Below are 21,691 nucleotides of genomic sequence, written 5' to 3' on the forward strand. Positions count from 1 at the left end.
CTCAGGAGTTGGTGGGAAGAGGGAAGTGAAGAATGAAGTGAGAATTGGACGCAGGGAGAGCTTGATGCACAGTGCCTGGGGCTGGGCAGCTGAGAGCTGGGAGCCCTGACACACATCTGCACCTTAATGGTGCTGGGCTCTTTTTGGCAGCTGCTCTGGGAATTTCCAGCACAGACCCATAAATACACAGTTATGAGTGCGACCTCTGCTTCTTTTCTCCGCTAAATTGAACATCCAAGGCCCAGCTGAGTATCATTCCTTGTCTCTGCTCCAGTTGCTTGGGACGTGCTGCCTCTGCAAATGGTTCTGCCTAAGTTAGGAATTATGAGAGCGTGCTAATTCAAGGTTTGCCATGAATTTAGTGTTCCCGCAAGGATGACACTAATGGCAATTAATGCAGCAGAAATGCCAGTGCTGAGTGACTGTTCTCACATTAAAAGCTGTCAGTTGGGGAGCACACAGGCTCTGTTATTCCAGGCCTGACCTCTGCTTTCTGGCTGTGTTTCCTGTGCACGGCAGGTGTCCCAGGCCATCCCATCACTGCAGCAATTCGCTCTGGGAGGGGACACAGGGAAAGAGCAGAGCAGCCCAAACCAGCCTGTGCTGACAGTGACATTTCCTGAGGGTTTTGATATTCTCCTCTGGGGCTTGAACAGCAACAAAATTAACCTGAACAGGATATAAGACTTTAATTTCTGGAGCTCCTTCCTACTTCAGTGCTCTCCTCATGCCCTGCTCTGTTGATTCCTGTTTAGACACAGAACTCACAGAACTCTTTCTACTGTTTCAGTTTCCACCATGAAGGATCTGATTTTAAATGATCAATTGCATTTAAACAGGCTTAGCTAGAAGTAATCCCTGCTGCTGCCCAATTCCATCTGCACAACTTTTCATGTTTTGCTAAAAATCACTGGTAAAAATGCCTTTGCTTTACAATGGCTGAAGTTCAACAAGTGACAGTGCTGCGGCAGTGTGGGGACTGTGATTTTTACCTAAGCCAGAAGAGCCACTGTCCTCACCCTGTGCCCTCAACTCTTGCATAGGCTAAGTCAGTTCCAGATGAGGAACATCTGCAGCGTGCTGCAAGAGGAAGTCATGTTTGCACACATGAAACATGTAAATAAAGGGTGTTTCTAGGCTCACAAACAATCCAAAGCATGAAAAGGAGAACAGCTCGTACAGGAGGATAACTAAAAGTACTTCATCTGTGTTATTTTAAGGCTTTTTAGCACTAACAGCAGTTCTGGAGGATGAAACCAGGTCTGAGAAACATCAAGTGAAAATTAATAGCTTTTTAACAACAAAGTTCAATGGACAAGTGCAAATAGGATATGAGATGGAAACCTGGGCTCCTGAATTATAAATATAGCCAGCCTCTACACTGACAAGTATCTGTTATCCATTTGATGTACTACTCAATGCAGAGGATTGAGAAAGGTGGCAGGAGCTGGATGGGCATTTTCAGGCTCAAGATTTTGTGTGTTCTGGGTTTGGCTGGAGATAAAAAGGATGAATCCAAAGACAACACAGATTCCTATAGCCTCACCACTCACTATCCTCTGTGAGGAGCTGGAGGTGCAGGGCACATCAGAGGCTGGCAGCAGGAGGTGGGTGAGCCCAGACTGATGCTCCTGATGCTCCTGGGGAGGGACACACTGCAGTCACACATCAGGTGTCTTTGTTATGAATGCTTTGTTTTCCCCACTCGGAAGCTCTGAGGCAGCATGAAGTATTTATCTTTCAATGCAGAGGATCACATTCTGGCTCGTTATGGTGCCAGCAGACTGTAACTGATGCACAGCCCTGCTGCTGATGCCCGGGGGTTACTTTCCACACACAGGAATGATGACACAGCCACTGACTGCAGCGATGGCAAACGTGCTGCTGCCGAGGGCAGGCTGGTGGGGAAAGAGCAGTTTTAAGGGATTCTGTTTAATCATCTGGACACAAGTGCTATTTTTATCCTCTGCTGTTTATATCTCAAGCCTGCACCAGGAGAAGCTGATGACAAAGTTGGTGTCTCCCATGGCACAGGGGAGACAAGTGGAACCTTTTGGGAAGGGAGAAGCAGGGTGGGCAGGGGTGGCAGTGGGAAAGGGGCTGTGCTCATGGCCTCTGCACCTCATCAGCTGAAAGAGCTTGTTGGCCTGTCTGATACCTCCACCACAAGCTCATATGCCTCTCTCCGCTCAGTTCACAGGAGGGATCTTCTTGGAGGCTTCCCACCAACCAACCCCAAGCTCGGCTGTGCTTGTGGGTGGCTTTGGGGTGAGGCCGGTGCCTGCCCATGGAGGCAGGAGAAGGGCACCCACCCCGTGGTGCGGGTTAAGGTTGGTGAGCCCCAGGCAAGAGGTGAGGTGAGGTTATCACAGTGTGTGAAGAGGCCCGGGGAGCTCGGAGCATCCCCGTCCATCACTTGGGCACAGGACTTCGGGGAGCTCAGTGTGCCCATCCATTGTTTGGGAAGAGGCACAGAGATCCTGGATGGAGCATGCCTGTGCATTCTTTGAGCACAGGGCTCCGGGGAGCTCAGTGTGCCCATCCATTGTTTGGGCACAGGGACTCACTAGGACAGCTCAGAGAAACACGGGCACCGTTCGGGCACACAAAAGCGAAGAGAAAAAAAACCGAAACGGGGAAGAAAACATTCAGGTTCCACCGAGATTTGAACTCGGATCGCTGGATTCAGAGTCCAGAGTGCTAACCATTACACCATGGAACCGCTCTGCCGGCACCCCCTCCCGGCCGTCCCTAGTTCCTTCCACCGCGCCCCCGCCGCAGCACAGCCGCCGCCCACAGCGTGCCGGAGGGGGGATCAGTGCTGAGGGGCCGCGGGGCCGGGCGGGACCCCCGCTCGCTTTAGCCCCGCTGAGGGCGCGGCCGCGGCGCTGCCCCGGGCGCGGTCGTGCGGCGGCGCCGCTGCCCCGGAAGCGCCTGTGGGCGGGCGGGCGGAGCGCGGAGGGCGGAAGAGCTGCGGCGGCTGCAGGGAGGGTCCGGCCCCGCTCCGCTCCGCTCCCGGTCCCGCTGCTCCGCCACCCGCCATGGGCACCCGCGACGACGAGTACGATTATCTCTTCAAAGGTGAGGCGGGCAGGGCCCGGCGGGCGGGCGGCGGAGCAGCGGGGCCCGCGGGCGGGGCCGGGGCCGCTCCCTAACGCGGGGCCCGGCGGGTGGGGAGCGCCCCGGGGCCCCGGTGTCCCTCCCTCACCCCAAAATGTCAGCTCTGGGCCGGGTTTGGCAGCGGGGATTTGTGTCAGCGCCGGCTGAGGCTGCCCCGGGCTCCGGCTGAGGCGGCGGCCGGTCTGCGGGGTGGCGAGCAGAGATCGCCAGGAAGGATGCCCGGGGCTGATAAGGACTCGTCAAGGTTGATAAGAACCCTTTCTAGCTGTTCAATAGAGCTTTCGAGTGGATGAGATATACTCAGCATTGGTAGATGATGCGCTAATTTAATCAGGTAGTCCGACTTGCTGCCTTCTGTGCTGAGCCCTTGGCGAGGAGTGGAATGTCCCTGCTGCTCCACACCCAGAGATCTTAAAATCCTCCTGGAATCATGGAATGGTTTGGGTGGGAAGAGACCTTAAGATCATCGCATTCCACCTCTGCCATGGGCAGGGACACCTTCCATGGGCAGGGACACCTTCCAGTATCCCAGGCTGCTGCAAGCCCTGTCCAGCCGGGCCTTGCTGTGTCCCACAGGGAAGGGCAGGAATTCCTTGTTTTCCAGGGCTGATGCCCCTCCACTCTGCGCTGCAGTGGCCAGTTGGGTTAAAACCTTCCAGGTTGCTGTTAAATACTCAATTTTCACTCCCTGCAGAGTAAAACACCAGCCTGCTGGACAGCTTTGTATAGCCTGCTGTGAAATGTGTACAGAAGTGCTGATGTTTTGAAAGTTCACTATCCTGTTTTTTAAATCCCACTGAAAAAGCGAGCAAAGTAGTGTAAAAAAGTAGTTGTTTATTGTGATGTGGTATTGTAAATTTGAATTTAGGATTAACAATATTGCTTGCTGTGTTGTAATGGTGAGAGACCCTGTGCTTGTCATCATGAAGATAAAGGAAAACATTGATGGTTTTTCCTGTACCTTTAAGCTGCTCTAATAACTTTGAGGAATTACATTTTTTTGTTGTTGGCTGTTTTAGCCAGCTGCGTGTGGAAAGTGGCATTATTTCTACCTATAAATCAGTCATCTGTACTGCTATGGAAACCAAATCAGGAAGTTCCAGAACAGGCTCTTTTCTCAGCTTGCAGCCCTGGCAAGGACCTTGCTGACCACTGGTTTAATGGCATCAGGCAATGTTGTTGTAGGTGCTTGTGTGCAGGTTTTCAAAGCCATTGAATTACCCTTGTTCATGCACTTCTGCCAGTGGGCTTGTAATTAATGTTTTAGCTGTGAAAGCCTGGGAATATCAGTGACACAGTTTGTTGGGAGACCTCCTATCTTTCATTTGGCCTGCTTCCTTCTATGGTTGGGAAAAATAAAGTTGGAATCCAGTTATAGAGAGAGGTGCAAAGCTGATTTAATTGATTGCCTTTGCTAAAGCTTTTTCTGTTTAGCTTGGTTTATAGAAGCTGTTGGAGTGCAGGGAATGCTGTGAAAATGCTGTTGTGAAGATAAATGATTTGGGTTTTTCCAGCCTAAAGTGGACTGCAGGAAGTTGATGCAATGCCACTTAACTGGGATTGATGTGGCAGCTGAAATAACACAAAAATGCAGAATAATAAAACCATGGAAACTTTTGTAACTTCCCAGAGGTGATGGTAGCTCTAAACAACCTGTCACCACTCTGGAATGCTCTGGAAATTATTGCAGGTAACTCTGAACTGAATGTCTCCTTGCCAGGCACTGGTCAGAAAGGCGAGGGATAGGGATAAATATTTTGGAAAAGGAAAAGGGGACAACGTTAAGTCAGTGTTTGAATTTGAGACATGAGCATCTTGGGAATTGAGGTGAAATGTAGCCATGACAGACATATCCATTTTGAAAAGGATGTTGTAGAATTAAAAATGTGGAGAAAGCCATCAAAATAATCAGAAGAGAGACCTAATGGATTCATAGCCCTTATACTGAATTGATATACAGCTTGATTAAAATTTAAACAGTGAGTGATAAGGGCAAATAGGGAAAGTATCTCCTGTTTGTCATAATTTCTCTGGATATCTGTAATGCTTCTTTTATTGGGCGGCGGGTGAAAGCAAAAGGACAAAGTCCCTCAGGTGTGTATGCAAATTTTGAAGTGGTGCATTGCCATGCATATTATAAATGGATTTGAAAGCCTGCACGGATTCATAGAAGCAAGAAAATCTTGTTTGGAGCATGTCAGTGTGACGGTTACAGTGGCAAGTCTGAAGGCTTTGCTTATTTCAAGGTGCAGGGGCTGGGACAGAGACCAGCCTGTTTGTTGTGATGCACATCATGGGTTTTGAACATCACTTATTTGGAGTCAGGCTCTGCGTGTTGGACACTTCATCCAGCAGGACATTTCTGGGTTTATGAAGGGACTGCAGGGGTAGGTTGGTGGGACTGAGTTCAGGGTTTGACCTGGTTAAAACAATCGTGTGATGTTCTCTAGTCTGGCTGTGTTTTACTGCTCCTGGGCTGAGCTGCCACGTTTCTGTTTGTGAGGCCTCTGGTTTTGTCCTGTCAGCCCGACTGCTGCTGTGTGTTGAAATCTGGCTGACCCTGCTGCTGGGTGTAAGCTGAGCCCACCTGTGCTGCTGTACCACAAAATTCAGGGACCTGTTACAAAATACACTTCTCCTGACTATGTTGCAACACTTCAGCATATAGGAAGGACTAAGCCTAGCTTGGAAAAAACCAGTTTCTGTTAAATTCTTCTTGTCCAGCTTCCAGTCTTTGTATTCTTCCATATTTCCAGGGTCTGGCTGAGAGCAGTGCTTGCTGTTCCCAGAATGGCCCCTGAGGAAACACAAGGCCTATGAAGTTGGGTTCATAGAACTCTTGCTCTGATTTTAGTAGGAGGAAAATATAATAATTATATAAAGATATTACTTTGTTGCTTAATAAATTAAGCCTGGCTTTATTACAGGAACCTTTTGCTCTTTTTGATCAATGTGCTTGCAATAGATGAGAAGTTGTCAAAGGATCCTTCACTTGTAGAAAATGTTTTCTATGGACAAAGCTCAAGATGATTATGTCTGCACCTTGACCACCTGGGACTCTGGATTTGGGGCAGACTCCTGTCATGGACCTGACTTGTGGTGTTCAGTTTACTGCTAGGAAAAATTCCAGCCTCAGCTCTCTGCTTCTTTGCATCATGTTCATTTCTCCAACTTCTCCCTTTGATATTGAGGAAATGCACTGAAACTGAACCGGCTTGCTGGTTTGGGGTTTAGAAGACACATTTTTACTTGTGTGTTTAGGTGAATATGTGGCTGCATGACATGCATTGGTTTGACAGTGGTAGAAGCTTTGGCTTCCACTGCCTCAGATGTGGAGGCACTTTGGTGCTGCAGCAAAGCTGCTGGTGCAGCCATTTACTGCAGAGCTGTTGGGAGGTTCCTGATTGTATGGGCAGGTAATCCCTGCCCCAAAGGCCTCTGGGGTGCCAGTTTACTCTTTGAGAAAAAGACTGAATAAAATGGGGCACAGCCGAGGAGGGTGATTAAAATAAGTCATGACCATGTTGGATTTATGGCCAGCTATGATGTGTAGGATCAAGTCTTTTTTTTACATGCCCTTTGAACTCCATCTGAAGTGGGCAGGGAGAGGTATTCATCGGCAGGTTCTTCTGGGGGTCATGAAGACATGTCCAAGCTTTTTATTGCTATGTCTCTTAATGGCAGAGCTCAGTGCAGAGACAGGTTTTAGACATGGTGATTTCCTTGTGCTGGTGTGCTTGTCCTAGATCATGTCATATGTGACTTGTGCAATAGCTTTTGCCCCAGACAACACAAGCTAGTGCTGCTGGATTCTATTTTCAACCTGATCTCATAGTTAATGAGATGATTAAAATATTTTCTGAAAATTTAAACTAAGAGGTTTTACAGAAATAAAAATTGTGTGAGTGAGCTGGAATGTTGGTGAAAAATTAATAACCCCTTCTTGACATAGTTCTCTAAATTGCTTCTCATGCAGCTTAGGAAATTGAGTTCTTATTTTGGTCTTCTACAGAAATAAATCTGGAATTGCAGAGTGAAATTTATACACTACTGTGGATTTGATACTCTTTTTTTTCTCTCTTCACTGAATGCTTGTATGCTTGTCTTAAATGTTTGGGGTAGTAAATGCTACAGAAAGTCAAATGCATCGATTGAAAGCACGTGGTTGCAGGCATTGAACTGTCCCACCACTAAATCAGTCACTTTGGGCTGGGAGATTATTTCCATGACTTTCAGATGTGCCAATGCAATTTTCCTTGGTTGTGCAGCTTCCTAAGGTGCTGCTCCTGTGAGGGAGGTGGTGCTCCACAGCTGGTTATTGATCAATGCCAGGACTGGGTCTGAACTGGCTGAAATGTTTCCTCCAGACCTTCCTCCTTCCAGTGCTGATGTAGAAAAGGAATTTGTGGGTGATGCAAGTTGGGTGGGACAGAGGAAGTGGGAGTGTGGCGCTGAAAGAGCTGTGTGCAGAGGAGGACTGTAGTCCTCCAGATAAGCTGGGATTTGGGATGCAAGGGTTTATCCCTGAGGACTTGGACTCTGGTAAAGTAAAAGTTTGCCAACCTAAAGCTGAACAATTTAGTCTGATGACAGGCAGATAGAGCTATCAAGGTGAAACGGTCAGGAGAAAGAATTCCAGCTCCAGGTCTGCCTAACAAAGATGGAAATACTGAAATTCCTGTCTGCATCACAGGGAGATCTGGCTTACAACAAGGTGTGCTGTTCTCACTGTGTGGAAAAGAATTTGAAAAACTTGTAGGGAAGGTGTTTGGGGAAATGAACAATGTGTTTATACGGAACCATTTGACAAGTTTTTGTATTTAGCAAATACAGCAAAGCCCAGACAAGCTGTGGTTGCTTTCTGTAAATACCCCAGCCTAAACACCACTGGGAGAAGACACTAATAAGCTAATGGAGAATGCTGGCACATGGACACCACCATCAGCTGACCACTAATCCCTTCCGAAAATCACAAGGCAATTTCTAACCATTAAGAGTGAGTTTCTGGAAGAAAAGCCCAATGAAAGGGACAATGTGCAGGAAAAATTAACTTTATCATGGCCTAGATAACATAATTTCCCTCCTAGAAACTGTTTGCTTGGGGTGTTTAGTATGGGACTTGGCCATCCAGGGTCATTCCTACTGCATTTCTATGTTAAGAATGTAATACATGGGAACACTGTGTAGTATAAATATCAAAACATGGTGGCTTGATAAGGAAAACAAAACTGAAATTAATAACACAACCTGAGTGGCTGTTAGAGCTGTTTCAGTTCATAGTTTTATTTAAAGAGTGATACTTACCCAGACTGGCAGAAATGCAGAAGGTGTGAGGAGTCTTAGGCGCCTGCTGACATTCCAAGCTGTCCTCGTGCCTGTGTTCCAGAGGAGCTGCAATGGCCCAATTAAGCAGAGGAAATAGCTGACTTCAAGGAGGAAGGTATTATTTTCCCCTTATAATTGGGACACATTAATCTGGTGCTGGAAACCATTCAGAAAATAAGCAGTGTGGGAATCAGACACAGTAAGGAAAAAAGCCTGGCAGAGGAATTAAAGGGATCCCTCTATTGTTAAATGATTTAAAGGTGAGCTTTGCACTGACCTATAAGAACAGGTTTTAGGGGATGTTTGACAGGTATATGATGCATCCTGTTGGGAAAAGGAAATGGTGAATGTGGATTGCTTTTCTTGCTTAGCAAAGCTTCTGGCCACTGCTGGGTGATAGCAGGACTGAGCTGTGCAAAGGGAGCCGTCAACTTTTCCCTCCTAGGAACTTGTGTGTCCCAGTGAATACAAACATGATGTCACCTATGGTCCAAACCTGCCAAAACAGTATTGAAGAAGTGACTTGCCAGTGGCAGAGGAAAGCTGTGGCTGTTTGCCAGGGGTGGTGATGCAAGTGGTGCCCTGTCCCCTGCACTGGGTTTATCAGGATGTGGCATCTCTGTGCCAGCAGAGCTGTTGAGCAGTGACCTGGCACGTAGGAAAGCAGACTCTGTTTGCATTCAGGGGCCTTGCCACCTACCTGCACTTGTGATCTTCCTCCACAGGAGAGGTTAACAGAGGCTGCTTTCTGCAACCTCTGCTTGGCCGGCTGTGTGCTGAGTCAGCTGGCACGGGCAGCTGGGAAGATGTTTGTTTTGATGAAGTATTCTGCACAAGGCCGTGCTTGAAGCCAATGTTTCTGCAATTTTCATTTATGGAGGGAGTTTAAAAGGTGCTGCTCTGCCCTTCCAGTCAGAGCAAAGAATTGCTGTGCATTATTTAAACAGAAGCTGCAGAGGGCTGCAGCAGCAGATGGGAGTGTTTCTGCTGCTAGACTGAGCTCCACAGGGGGTTTGTGTCATTGAGTGTGTTTGGTGCACTCGTTGCTTTTTTGTACCACACAGAATCTTTAATGCTCTGTTGTGGTGGCTTAACAGTTAATGATATATGTAACTGAGCAAGTAATTGTTTTTTTCTAATTAAATAAAGACACAATGTTTGTTGTCACCTGAGTGTGCACTTTTTTGCTTGGGCTGGTGTTGATTCACTGCTGAACTTTGTTACTGGCCTTTCTTCTCAAAGATTTTATCTTATTTTTCTTCCCTTTCTTTCACTATTGGTTTGGAATCTTATCATCCTTAAAGCCATAGGATCACCTGACATGACTCTGATTGTGAACACATTTCATCCGCTGTTCTGCCACTTAGTACTGAGTTTTAAGTTACAATTAAACTTGCACCTTTCAATTCAGTGTTCCAAGATAATGCAGCAAATCCTCGTGATGCTGTTTTTCCTGCAGGAACTGGACTTTGAACCTTCTGTCAGTCTCTTGTCAAGCATAGCTGAATCCTTCCAATTAGTTTGCTTGGCACTGGTGCTGGGATGAGTCAAGCTGAGCCAGGGGATGGTGGATCCAGTTGTGAGGCTCAGCGATCCCCTGGCAGCTTTTTTGAGCAGCTTCAGTCTCTGGCCTGATGTGTGCAGAAGCCACAGCAGCAGTGGGGACTGCAGAAGGACAGAGAGCTGTGGCTCAGCAAACATTTCCAACTGGCTGGCAGAGTGATGGTGGCCTTGGGGGTCTTTGGTTTGGTTCTCTTTTCATTCACAAAGTTTTCTGCCCCAGGGGGGAACCTCTCTTCTGCAAAGGCATGAGGAGTGTGAAGTGAGAGCAGAGTCTGCTGCTTGCCCTGTGTTTTGGACTCCTTCAGCAAAGCAGATTTCAGTTGTGTCGTTCTAGGGTTTGTGTTTTGGTTTTTAGTTCTAGTATTGTTTAAGGAAATATAACTGGTCACCATTTGCAGTGACAGCCATGTATATTGTTCCTAAAAGAGGAATGTTGTTCCATGCTGGGCAAAGGAGGCTGAAATATAACCACTGAAAGTCAAGTCTAACATCTGTTCAAAATGCTGGTGCATGTGGCAGCTCTGGTTTTCCAGAAATATTGAGACTTGGACAGCAGATCCATGACAAGGATGGTGCTGTTGCCATTCTTTTCCTTCATGCTTCATTCTTTAAAAGAAATGTTTCTTGTGTGTGATTTTCAATGTATCATGTGCACCTGGAGCCTGAGTCTGATATAATTTTTGTCTTGCAGTTGTACTTATTGGGGACTCTGGAGTAGGCAAGAGCAACCTTCTGTCTCGATTCACTCGCAATGAGTTTAACTTGGAAAGCAAAAGCACCATTGGAGTGGAGTTTGCAACGAGGAGCATCCAGGTGGATGGGAAGACAATAAAGGCTCAGATCTGGGACACAGCGGGGCAGGAGCGATACCGAGCCATAACCTCAGCGTAAGTGCAGCCCGGGTGGCTGAGGGCAAGCTTTGGCTGAGGAGGGCAATTTTGGGCCCTTCCAGTTCCTCACCAACTGCAAACAGGGGTGTTAGTGTTTTATTGGGTAATACCCAACTTCTGGTGATGGGAAGGTTAAATATTATTCAGCCCAGAAACTCGATCTGCTGTGTTCCTGCACAGACTGATTTCCTTTGCAGTGCTCTCATGACACGTAACTGGGGGCATTTCAAGTTGAGAATGCAAGAGCTTTGAGAGACTCATTTCCATGGAAGTGAATGATAAAGGAATATCAGTGTTCCTGGTTGTTTTATCAGTGGTAACCTAAGAGCTGAAACCTTCCTGTAGCAGCCAGGAAAAACTGCTCACTTGTGTGCTTGTTTGATTGTTAAAAACCAGCATAGCAAAAGCTGGATTTCAGTAGAGCTGAAGGGAACTGTGGGGTGGGAGAACACAGCCTGTTTCCTTTTGAATGTATTGCTGTGGCTCTCACTTGAAAGGAGCTGTGGCCTTTGGTAAAGGGAGTAGATCACTCTGACATTTTTATGACCCAGTGAGTCACTCTACAGTCTCCTTATCGCTCTGGACTGTGCCTGTGCTGCACCCACAGTGATGGGTGGGGGAGAATTTTCAGGAGTGGATCAGAGGTGGAAGGAGCCCAGAGTTTCATGGCATGCAGGGTTTCCCCAGAGCCATGGGGGTTGCCTCGCTCCCACACTCTGAGCTGGCCCTGTGGCGTAACTTCGTCCGGCTGCTTCGCTTCCCCGTGTCCTGTGCCACGGCCCTGGGGAATTGCCCTGGGCCCCGTTTGCATAGCTGGCCTAGCCAGAGCTGTTCCCCGCTGTGGCACAGGCTGCTGTGACCTGAGGGTGTGGCTGGCTGTCCCCTGTGCCCAGGTACTACCGGGGAGCCGTGGGGGCACTGCTGGTGTACGACATCGCCAAGCACCTCACGTACGAGAACGTGGAGCGGTGGCTGAAGGAGCTGCGGGACCACGCCGACAGCAACATCGTCATCATGCTCGTGGGCAACAAGAGCGACCTGCGCCACCTCCGGGCCGTGCCCACCGACGAGGCCAGGGCCTTTGCAGGTGGGCAGCTCAGGAATTCCTGCTGCTGGATGGGGATCTGCCCACCTGGCTTGGGGAGGGTGTGGGTAGGAGGTAAAACCTGAGGCTTGTCATGTCACTCAGTGTCACGTGTCACATTCAGTCAGAAAGGAGATCTTGTAGAACATGAATGTTGTTTCAAGAATCAGCCAGAGGCACCTGAACATCTTAAATCAGATTTATTCTCTTGGCTGGGCACTGTTTGTCTTGCAGAAACTGGGCCTGTGGTTTTAGGTTTGAGTTTCTCGTGTGGTTAGCTTTGCCTTCAGTGTCCCAACTGATCTGCAGCCTTACACAGACGCCTGTGGCTGAGCACTTTCATTAAACTGGCTCTCTGACTTCTGTTATGTAATTAGGATCTGTGAACAGTAGTTGTAGTTTCTGTAAGCCTTGGTTCAGGCCCAGTCTCTTTCATCCAGGAGTGTAGCTGGGTTCCTCACATTAAAGTTTGCTGTAGCTCCACTGGCAGAGTTTATGGCCAGCGAGGATCCCTGCCTGCAGCTGGAGGAGTGTCATTCCCCCTGCTGCTCTGTTCCTGTTAAATAAACTGCTGTGATATATTAACAGATGGGAGGTGGAGAAACTTGCTGAGGTTGAAGAAAATCTCAGAATTTTTCTCACACAAAGAAACTGCAACAGATTATCCCTTTCAGTGATGCAGGAAAATGTGCCTTAAATTAACACAGCACTGGGCTGATACCTGTGCTTGGGAGTGGGTGTAAATTCTAGTGTTGGTGTTGGGTGGTGTCACTTTCCCATCATTTAAGGGGGAAAACCCCACAACTTGTTTTCCTTTCTCTTGATACCTGGATGTCTCATCAGGAACATTACAAATATTATCTGGTACAGAAGCTTTTCCAGATGGGAAACAGGTATGTGCTGTACCTCTCTAATTATAGTATTTCTGTCCACACAGAGAAGAATGGTTTGTCATTTATTGAGACGTCTGCTTTAGACTCTACAAATGTGGAAGCAGCCTTCCAGACTATTCTGACAGGTGAGTCATCCAGGGCTTTGTGCTTCAAGGGGGAAGGGCAGAAGGCTGCTCAGATATGATGCAAATAGACATTTCTTTGCCTATGAAGTGTTTAAAATGTTGCTATTAAATCATTCTTCATTAGCCATAAGATTTAGAGTCCAGTTTCAAAATGTCACAGTTGAAAGGCCAGCCTTGAACTGGGGAATGAATCCTTGTTCCCTTTGATCTGCCCCGGGTTTCTTGTCAGCCTGGTTTGTGTTTCAGCTTCCATCTCCCATTACAGGGAGTGCCCACGGGAGGGAATTGTCTCATGCTGGCATCAAGTGAGAGCAGCCATTGTTTATCAAGGAGAAGCCAGTCCAGTTTGTTTCCACCTTTAATGGTGACCATAGCAGTTGCCAAGGAAAAAGGGATGAAAGAGCAGAGATCCTTCCTTTGAGACAAAGTGACTCCTGAGCTGCAGGAGTTGCTGTTGTTGCATTTAATAGTCTTGCCTGGACTTTTGGCCTGTGTAACATGTGACAGCAGTCAGTGCTGCATTTTTATGTTCTGTGGATAAAGTACTTCCTTTTTGTTTAAAGCCTTGTTTAGGTAGGCAAAACTTCAAGCTGAGACACTCAATTTGGAGAACCTTAACCTTTGTAAAGGTGGGGTAGGAATTCACAAATTGGTGTGGAAGTCACTCACTGTCATGAGGCTTCTGCATTTCTGAGCAGCCAGGGCACAGTGGGACACTGTGGCCTCTGGTTTTGAAGTTTTCATAATTCTCAGTTTTGGCAAATGCTCTAGTCTGAGTTTTCAAAACATCTGAGACACTCCTCTGCTTGCTGTGTCTCTGTTGTAGTGTGCCAGGCAGTCTTTTGTTTTCTCCAACTGCCTCCAACATGTTTTCCAGTTGCAAATTTCAAGTCCCTCCTTCCCAGTGTAGCATGTGCCAGGCTATGTGATGTGCCTGGCATGAGCAGTGGCCCCACGTCCAAACTGTCTGTAAATCAGATCTGGTTGCTGTGACATCGACACCCAGCTAGTTCTGAACAACTTCTCCTCTTTGGCACCTAATTTAGACATTCCTTCAAAAACACACCAGAAAGGTCCTGGTAGCTGTACTGGAACATGCATGTGAGGATAGAACTAGGAGGTTATTTACTGTAATAAAACTATAAATCCTGTAGCATTTCTTCAGTTGTTTGAAATGCTTTATGGACAGCCTGCAGTGGAGAGAGGTGTTGGGCTACTGGGGTATTAGGTGCCTGTGTCCATCTGTTTCTTGTTTCATCCTGAGTTCTGAGAGGCCTCTGACAGTTCTGACTCTATTGTGTTCTTACCCTGGGTTCCTGAGCAGTAGTGCTCCTGTGCAGCTACCAGCTAAAAGTGTGTTAGAGTTAGACGAATAAAGAACTTTCTTTCCTTTCTGATTGAACCATGTGGTTCCCTTTTAACTTCAGTGTAGTCATTGGCTAATTCCAGCATTGCACAAATTTGTTTCAAAAAGAAAGAAGCTCTGTTAGCTCACACATTTGCTCCCTACATGACAAACTGCCAGTGCCATCAGAGGGTGGATGACTAAGGAGTGGCTGAATGCAGAGGTGTTGGATGCCTGCTGCATTTCCTGTTTTCTTCACATGCCTAAAGGCAGTCCTGTCAAAAATGCACATGAATTTGGGCATGGATTTTTCAGGAGAAAGACATTGCTCACTTGTCAGTGCCAAAATTTGAGACTTTCTTTATGCCCACACCCTTGGTAGCCCTTCTCTCAGGAACACCTCGACCTTGAGGTCAGGTTTGGCCAGATGTGCTGTGTGTTGTGTAGAACAAGCCTTGCTGCTCCCACTTTCTGTTTGCAGAGGCTCGGGGCTCTCAGATGCAGGTTAGTTAATTAACTGTCATACACCAGCACTAATAAAACAACATCAGATAAATCAGGCAGTGTTTATTCCCTCCTGAGGTGGCTGTCAGGCTGTCATGGCTGCATAGTCTGGTCACCTCACAGTCCCCATCTCCTGCTGGCCTGTTGTGTTCTGTGTGACACTGGGGAGGTGAGAAGTTTCCTGTGTGCCCTGAGCTCCCTTCAGAGCTGTGTGATGCTCAAAGGATGCACTTCTGCTGCCATGGGAAGCACCTCACCTCTTGGGCAGGGGCTGGGCTTTCTTTATTTCTCCTCACATGCTTCTCACAGTACCTTTTATTCCAGAAGTGAGTTTGGATTCTAATCTGTGGAAGTTTGTTTGTTTTGTTTTTTTTTCTGGTTTAATATGTCTGTAAGCAGAGCTGTCTGTAATGGGTGAACAGGTGATAAAACTTGCTCATGGTGGGCTCTGACAGATTCTTGAGGCTGTTGCTTTTCCATGGATGTCAGTGTTGCCTGCACGTTGCTGTGACAGAGTTTGGGGTGAAGAGCTCTTGGGTTTGTGAACAGGATCCTTGTGATCAGGAGGGGTCAGTTAGCTGTGCTGGAAGAAACACTTGTGCTTAGTGGGCATGTGCTCTCTCCAGACAGGGGCTCCTGTTTGGGGGAGATAAAGGTGCAGTGAACAGTGCCTGAGCAGCAGGTTGGCTCCAGCTGGGCTGTGACTGCTGGGCTAAGGAGGGCTGTTCTGGAGCTCACTTCACAGCTGGCTTTTTCTCTTAATGACTTGCTTTGGAGGAAAGAGGGGGGCGGTCATCTGAGGAATGTGGTTTTTGGAGTCACCCTGCAGAATGCGGGCTGCTGTGTCTGGCAGGGCTGCCTCCCAGCTCGGTGCCTGTGGGTGGAATGCTGGCTGTCCTTGGGAGCAGGAAGCCGGGGCAGCCAGCAGGCGTTGCCGGCGGCTGCGAGCTGAGCTGGCTGACAGAAGGGGCAGGACGAGCTGCTGCACCAGCCCTGCTGGTATTTGCAGTGCTGGGAACTGCACCACAGACACCCCAGGCTGCTCAGAGCCTTTCCCCAGCTGCTGGGATCTCTCCTGAACGGGGTGTTGTGACCTAGGTCTGTAGCAACCCCCCTTTCTTTCCAGCCCTTCTGAGGCTGGCCTGGTTGCGACAGTGATGGAAGCTGGTGAAGGTGCTTCCCTTGGAGGTGTAGCAGGGTCCCTGTTAAGCTCGTCCACACCTGGATTCTCAGATCAAGCACTTTGGCTAGAAGGCTTTGCCCATGGGAAATACGAATCCAGTGTCGTTAGCACAGCCTGAGTATGTGATCTGTTGCTACAGGTGGAATAAGGGATAAAAGCTCTTCTTTCTTCTCCCATACATAGAGGACTTTTAGAGGGAGTGTATCATGTGTGTGGTGGGCTTCCTGTCCTGCTGTGGATTCCAGATGAGGTTTTGAGGACCTTTCCCATCTGTGACTTAGAGTAATGGTCCCTATCCAGATTCTTCTGTTCCAAGATGTCTAGACTGCCAGGGCTGGTTGTTGTGCACACAAAGCTGCTTTGTATCATCTGGCAAATAAGAGAGACTGGTATTATGATCCCAGCCACCCTGAGCATTCACAGCAGGATAAAGCATCCTTAAAGTAAACTGGAGTCTGCCTGCCTTCCCTGCCTGGCTCTGTGCTCTGTTCCCACACCACATTCTGCCGTGGTTTCATCTCTAAGGAATCCCATCACCAAGGAAACAACATCAGAGAATTAACATCAAAAAATCAAGGGATTTCCTCTTTTGTTGCCTCTGTACACCTGAAAATGAATGGAGCCCCAGTGCAGGCTGAGCAGCCAAGGCCTGGCCCAGCTCCTCCTGGGCAGCAGTGTCTCTTTTTCCCAGCTCTCACAGTGCAAGGCCTGTCTCTCACAGTTCCCTATTATGCAGTGATGCATTCTGCTAAATGTGCCCTTAATAAGGTCTCATTCAGCTCCTGAGCAGAGCCCAGAGTGCTGTGTCTTCATTAAAAAGAGCACATCTTCATTAGCCCAGAGCTCTCGGGGCACAGCAGTTCCGGTGCAGGCTTGGCTGCTGGGCATTCTGCCCCAGTGGGAGCAGGTTTGGGCTGTTCCCCCTCTGCTCCCCTGCCACAGCAGCACAGCCCTGTGTGCTGGGGAAGGGCAGGTGTTAGCATTTAGCCTGTGGCTGCACCAAGCTTTGCTCTGCAGAGGAGGGAGAAGCAGCAGGAACAGCAAATTTGGGGCTGTTGACAGTGGATTCGTTTACAGGGCTGCTGTGGAAGTGAGGATCACAGGAAGATGTTCCCAGAGTCAGGAGCAGATTATCAGTAAGGGAACTGGTGCTGTTAAGATTATTTTTAAGGCTTTGGGGCTGTTTGCTGAGGATCTTTGCTGTCAGATGAGGCTGTTACAGAGGGCAGCCTGTGTGAGTCCTGGCTGCTGGGGTGGAGCCAGTGTGTGATAGTCAGACTTGTGTGAGCTTGTTCAGGAAATTCTCTGTGAAACTGAGAGTTGCTGCTGCTGAGGTGCTACCGGAGAATTCCCAGTAACAAAGGTGGCCAGAGGCTTTTCCTGTTGATGGGAACAGGCATTGTTCTGCACTGGGAGTGAACTGGCTGCCAGCCCTGAGCACAAAGCTTGTCCTGAAGGTGCAGAGCAGATTTCTCCAGCTCTGCTCCTCCCACCCCACGCACAGGCTCTGCTGAGCACTGCCACGGGGCCAAGCTGAACCCTGTCTGCACATTCACACACCGGGTTGCAGGTGGCTTTGAAGGTCTGGTTTCATGGGTTCCACTTATCTTGTGAGGTTGTTTATGTGTAAGATGGTTGGAAAGAAGAGCAAGCTTGAGAAAGGGTGAAATCAGAAAATCCTTTAACCTGTTCAGCTCTTGCTTGGTTGCCTCAATGACCTGATCTGTACCTGACTGCATATGAAAAAGCCATTTTAATGTATAGTTTTTTCCTTCTGAGTTTGAGCTGGGGCTTTTTGAAAAACTGAGCTTTAGCAAGCTTTTATTTTTTTAATGGTTTTCAAATTCAAATTTGCAAGTGAGTTCCCCACGTTCTATTTTTGGTGTGCTGTGTTTCCTTTCTGGGGGTGAAGTGCTACACACACTTTACTCTCTCAGTGCTGCTGTAGCTACTCTGAGTTTTTGTGCTGCACCATCAGCCATGAAAGCCCCAGGAACAGGGCAAGGCTCTTGGTGCAGGTGTTTATCCCAAGCTCTCTGGTTCCTCTGTTAATAATCTCTTCATCTGGAGCCCATATTTCTCACACAGCACATTTTGTAAAGGCTTTCTGTGCTGCTGCAGGGGCTGAGTCTCCCCCTTTGGGCCCAAATCAACCTTTTCTGCAGATTTAACACTGCTTTAATATGATAGACGTGATGGGTGTGCTCAGCAAGAAGAAATTGCCCTTGCAGTTCTATCAGGGAGAGAAATCTGGAATGGTTCCCTTTAATCCTGTTTGTGGATACATCAGCAAACAAGTGACCTTGTCCCTGGGCACTGTCCTTGGAGCTTAAGAACCTTCAGAAGGAGTGGATGGGCACAGAGTTTCTCATTCATAACATGGAGATTTGTGAATTCTGTCCATTTACTGACTCTTATCTCAAGGAAAGTAAAACAGTTGTTTAAAAAGTAATTTCTGTTGCAAAAATAGATTTTATTTTCTGTATCTAGAAAACACCACAATTGAGCTTTGTGTGGAAGCTTCATCACATTACTTGTGTAATTCCAAAGCTATGCCTGCTTCCCCCAGGTTTAACTCTCTGATGGCATTTTGCTGGTGTGCACATATTGATCAGCTCTTTCTCCTCTTCCAGAGATCTATCGGATTGTTTCCCAGAAGCAGATGTCTGACAGACGTGAGAATGACATGTCCCCAAGCAACAACGTGGTTCCCATCCACGTCCCTCCAACCACTGAAAACAAACCAAAGATGCAGTGCTGTCAGAATATATAAATTGTCCATTCTTTCCTAAAAGGCCGTGTATATTCCCCAGGTCCAAGATTTAAATATATTTGTAATTCTTGTGGTTACATTCTTGTGTTTAGTTACTGCTTATTCCTTCTCCACGAATTTCTCCATGTCTTAAACACTTTGATTTCAGTGTTTATCAATCTCTTACTTGGATGTGGCTGCAGTATTTTCCCAACACCGACCTGTCGGTTTGGGCTCAGTAAATTGTTTGGAACTCAGCTGATCCCTTCCCAACATGATGCCCACTAGTCAGAGCACTGACACCTTTGGAGAGCACTTGAAGACGTTATCCTGCTCCTCACAAAGCAATTACTGTCAGGTTAACAAGGAAGATCTCTCTGGGCAGAATAATCTTTCCTTGTCTTAAGGTGTATTCTGCATCTAAAGCTCGGTGAAGCTCTGAAGTGCAATTTTATTGTAAGTAATATGTTCTTGGCTACATCTTCAGATTGTCAAGTTTTACAGGATATTACAGGGGAGAAAAGAGAATTTCTTGTGAACAAGCAGCAGTTAGCAGCAGTTCTGGCTGCCTGTGAGTGAGGTGCTGTGGTTTGGCACCTGCTGCAGAGGAGGTTGATGTGAGGCAGAGCTGCTGGGACCCCACGGAGGTGCCCCTTGTGAAGGAAGTGAATGCAGGAGCCACGTCCGTGAGGAAGGGTCACTCCAGCTCTGGAACTGCAGCATCTTTGTGCTGCTGGAGGCTTGGCCTCCACACTGCTGGTGGTATCAGGATTTGAGGATGCCTTTTTTCCTTTCATGGGACACAGACTTGAAGGGTGTTGGCACGTATTACATATCACATCTATTAATGCATGCCACATATATTAATATATACAAGTGCTTGAGTTGATGAATTAATAACTTCCACTACCTGGCCTTAGTTTTCAGTTCTGGTTGATCCAGTATTTTTAAATTATTCCAGTGGTTTGCTGTATGTTCTTCAACAAAACCCTCTGGAGTTTTCTGTCTGGATGTGTTCCTCCTGTGGTCTGCTGCTCCATACCAGTCCTGTCCAATCTGCCTGTTCAGGGATACATGAACTGTGCCTTCTGTCACTCGCTCTGTGCTGTTCCTGAACACGCCTGACGCTGGCATTGGGGGCCACAGCCACTGCAATCCCACAGGGTTTAAAGGAACTCTCTGTTGTGCAAATGCCTGCAGTTATTTATACAATTACAGGGAAGTAATTGATTGTAGGGGACGTTTCTCAAACTCTGATATGACCCACTTGGAAGATCCAGATGTGGTTGGCACTTCCAGCTGTGTTCTGTTCCCAACCTTTCTGTCTCGCGGTGCTCATGATGTGTGAGGCACACGGAAGGCATTGCTGTAGTCGGTCACTTCTTGTTTTTTACTCCATTTCTCCTCCTAGTATTAGTTCTGAAGATGCTATTTTGATCTGTTTGTAAATTACTTTGTATTTTATGCATGTACTGTACTTTGATTCATTATTTTTTTAGATTGATTTAAAATATATTCATCCATGATTCTAATAAAGAATTACAGGGGACAACTCACTGTGGTGTTGGGTGCACTTCTTGGGAGAACTGGGATTTGACCTGAAGGTTTTACCTATGAGCTTCTTGAAAGAGGCAGTGAGAAGACAGTGAGGTGGGAGCTCCTGGAAAAGGAGCTGAAAAGGTTGTGTAGCACAGTTGCCTTCCCTGGGAGCAGCTCTGAGCTTCCTGGGGCTGCTGCAGTTTGTAACCAGGGCACTTTGGCAGCTTCAGGAAGCTTTGAAAATTCTGTGGGTTCACTCTACTCAAACCCCTGAATAACTTTTACAAACCTGTTTTTTTTCCCCATGTTGCCACGAGGAAGAAAATCCGGAGGGAGACGAACTCCTGCCTTCTGCAGCAGATGATGGAAGCTTTGGATCCTGCTGAGGTGTCCTGATGAAAGGTGCCCACGAGCACCAACGGGGCAGCACTGGTGGCCCTGGGGACTGCTCTGAGGGTGAGCTGTGAGCCCAGCCCCTCACTCACTGCAGGAGCTGTTCTTGCAGCACATTCTCTGCCCAAAGTGGAGCAGATTTTGGAATTGATTTCCTTTGGCAGCCATGTTCTAAATTTGTCAGCTGGAAATGCAGGATGAGTTTCACTCTGCTTCCTTTCCTCGTTCCTATGCACAGGTGATTTGACTCTGCTGTCACATCAGTCTGGATTTTGTGTGATTTTAGGCAAAACTCTTCCTCTTGCAGCAGATGGAATTGCAGTGCAGATGGTAGGAGCACAAACCACTGTGGGAGGCTGAGGACTTCTAAAGCAAACTCCAATGGGGTGTGCACAGAAAAGGAACTTCCCACCTGGGAAATCCTTTGCCTCCTGTTCTGGGGGTCTGTGTGTGCTTCCCTAAGGATTGCAAGGACCTGGCTGCAGATCCTGGCCTGGGCTGGGTGACTCCTGGGACAGGAAGGTGCTTCCAGAGGTGTTTGGGAGAAACAATGCAAATTGTTATTTCGTCTGAATGCTTTCCAGTGGGGGATTGTCCTGTTCAGCTGCTGATTAATCCTTCTGTTCCATAATTGCCACTACTTGTGTACTGAAGTGTCTCCTCCCTGCTAATGGGAGACAATTGATGGTAACAGACGCTGCTTTGGGCCCTGGAAGGAGCTTTCTGAGATTCTGGGAATTCTGTATAATGCTTCAAGAAGTTTTTTCTGTCATCTACATATTTTGAAAGCCCCAACTTTTAACAATTATTCAGTGAGCGTCAGTGGTTCCTGTCTTTGATGGGAGTCGAGGTTCTGACTTTTAAGCAGAAAGGACGTGGAATTGTTCTGATTTAAAGACATTTTATTAAGCTAGAATTACTTATTCTATAAATTCAGACCTGATGAATTTCCAGCCTTAAATAGCTTATTGAGCG

The 21,691-nt window shown here is 47.5% G+C and overlaps 1 protein-coding gene and 1 non-coding gene across 2 annotated transcripts; one reads left to right on the forward strand and one right to left on the reverse strand.

Moving 5' to 3' along the window:
- Positions 1–2,650: 2,650 nt before the first annotated feature.
- Positions 2,651–2,722, reverse strand: TRNAQ-CUG (transfer RNA glutamine (anticodon CUG)). Its single transcript has one exon. It is a non-coding gene; the product is annotated as a tRNA-Gln (tRNA).
- Positions 2,723–2,918: 196 nt separating this feature from the next.
- Positions 2,919–20,340, forward strand: RAB11A (RAB11A, member RAS oncogene family). The gene is made up of 5 exons (XM_064388964.1): positions 2,919–3,081; positions 10,700–10,895; positions 11,792–11,985; positions 12,920–13,000; positions 18,666–20,340. Exons 1-5 carry the CDS (start codon positions 3,042–3,044, stop codon positions 18,803–18,805), a joined length of 651 nt encoding a protein of 216 aa, XP_064245034.1. The 5' UTR covers positions 2,919–3,041; the 3' UTR covers positions 18,806–20,340.
- Positions 20,341–21,691: the final 1,351 nt, after the last annotated feature.

Source organism: Passer domesticus, chromosome 14 (assembly GCF_036417665.1).
Source record: "Passer domesticus isolate bPasDom1 chromosome 14, bPasDom1.hap1, whole genome shotgun sequence".
Taxonomy (NCBI): domain Eukaryota; kingdom Metazoa; phylum Chordata; class Aves; order Passeriformes; family Passeridae; genus Passer; species Passer domesticus.

What these genes read in the sequence shown, in the direction of transcription:
- RAB11A (XM_064388964.1), top strand. Translation starts at nt 3,042, where the DNA reads ATGGGCACCCGCGACGACGAGTACGATTATCTCTTCAAAG. An exon ending in CGAGGCCAGGGCCTTTGCAG is followed by an intron (nt 11,986 to 12,919) that starts GTGGGCAGCTCA and finishes CTGTCCACACAG; the next exon opens with AGAAGAATGGTTTGTCATTT. An exon ending in CTTCCAGACTATTCTGACAG is followed by an intron (nt 13,001 to 18,665) that starts GTGAGTCATCCA and finishes CTCCTCTTCCAG; the next exon opens with AGATCTATCGGATTGTTTCC.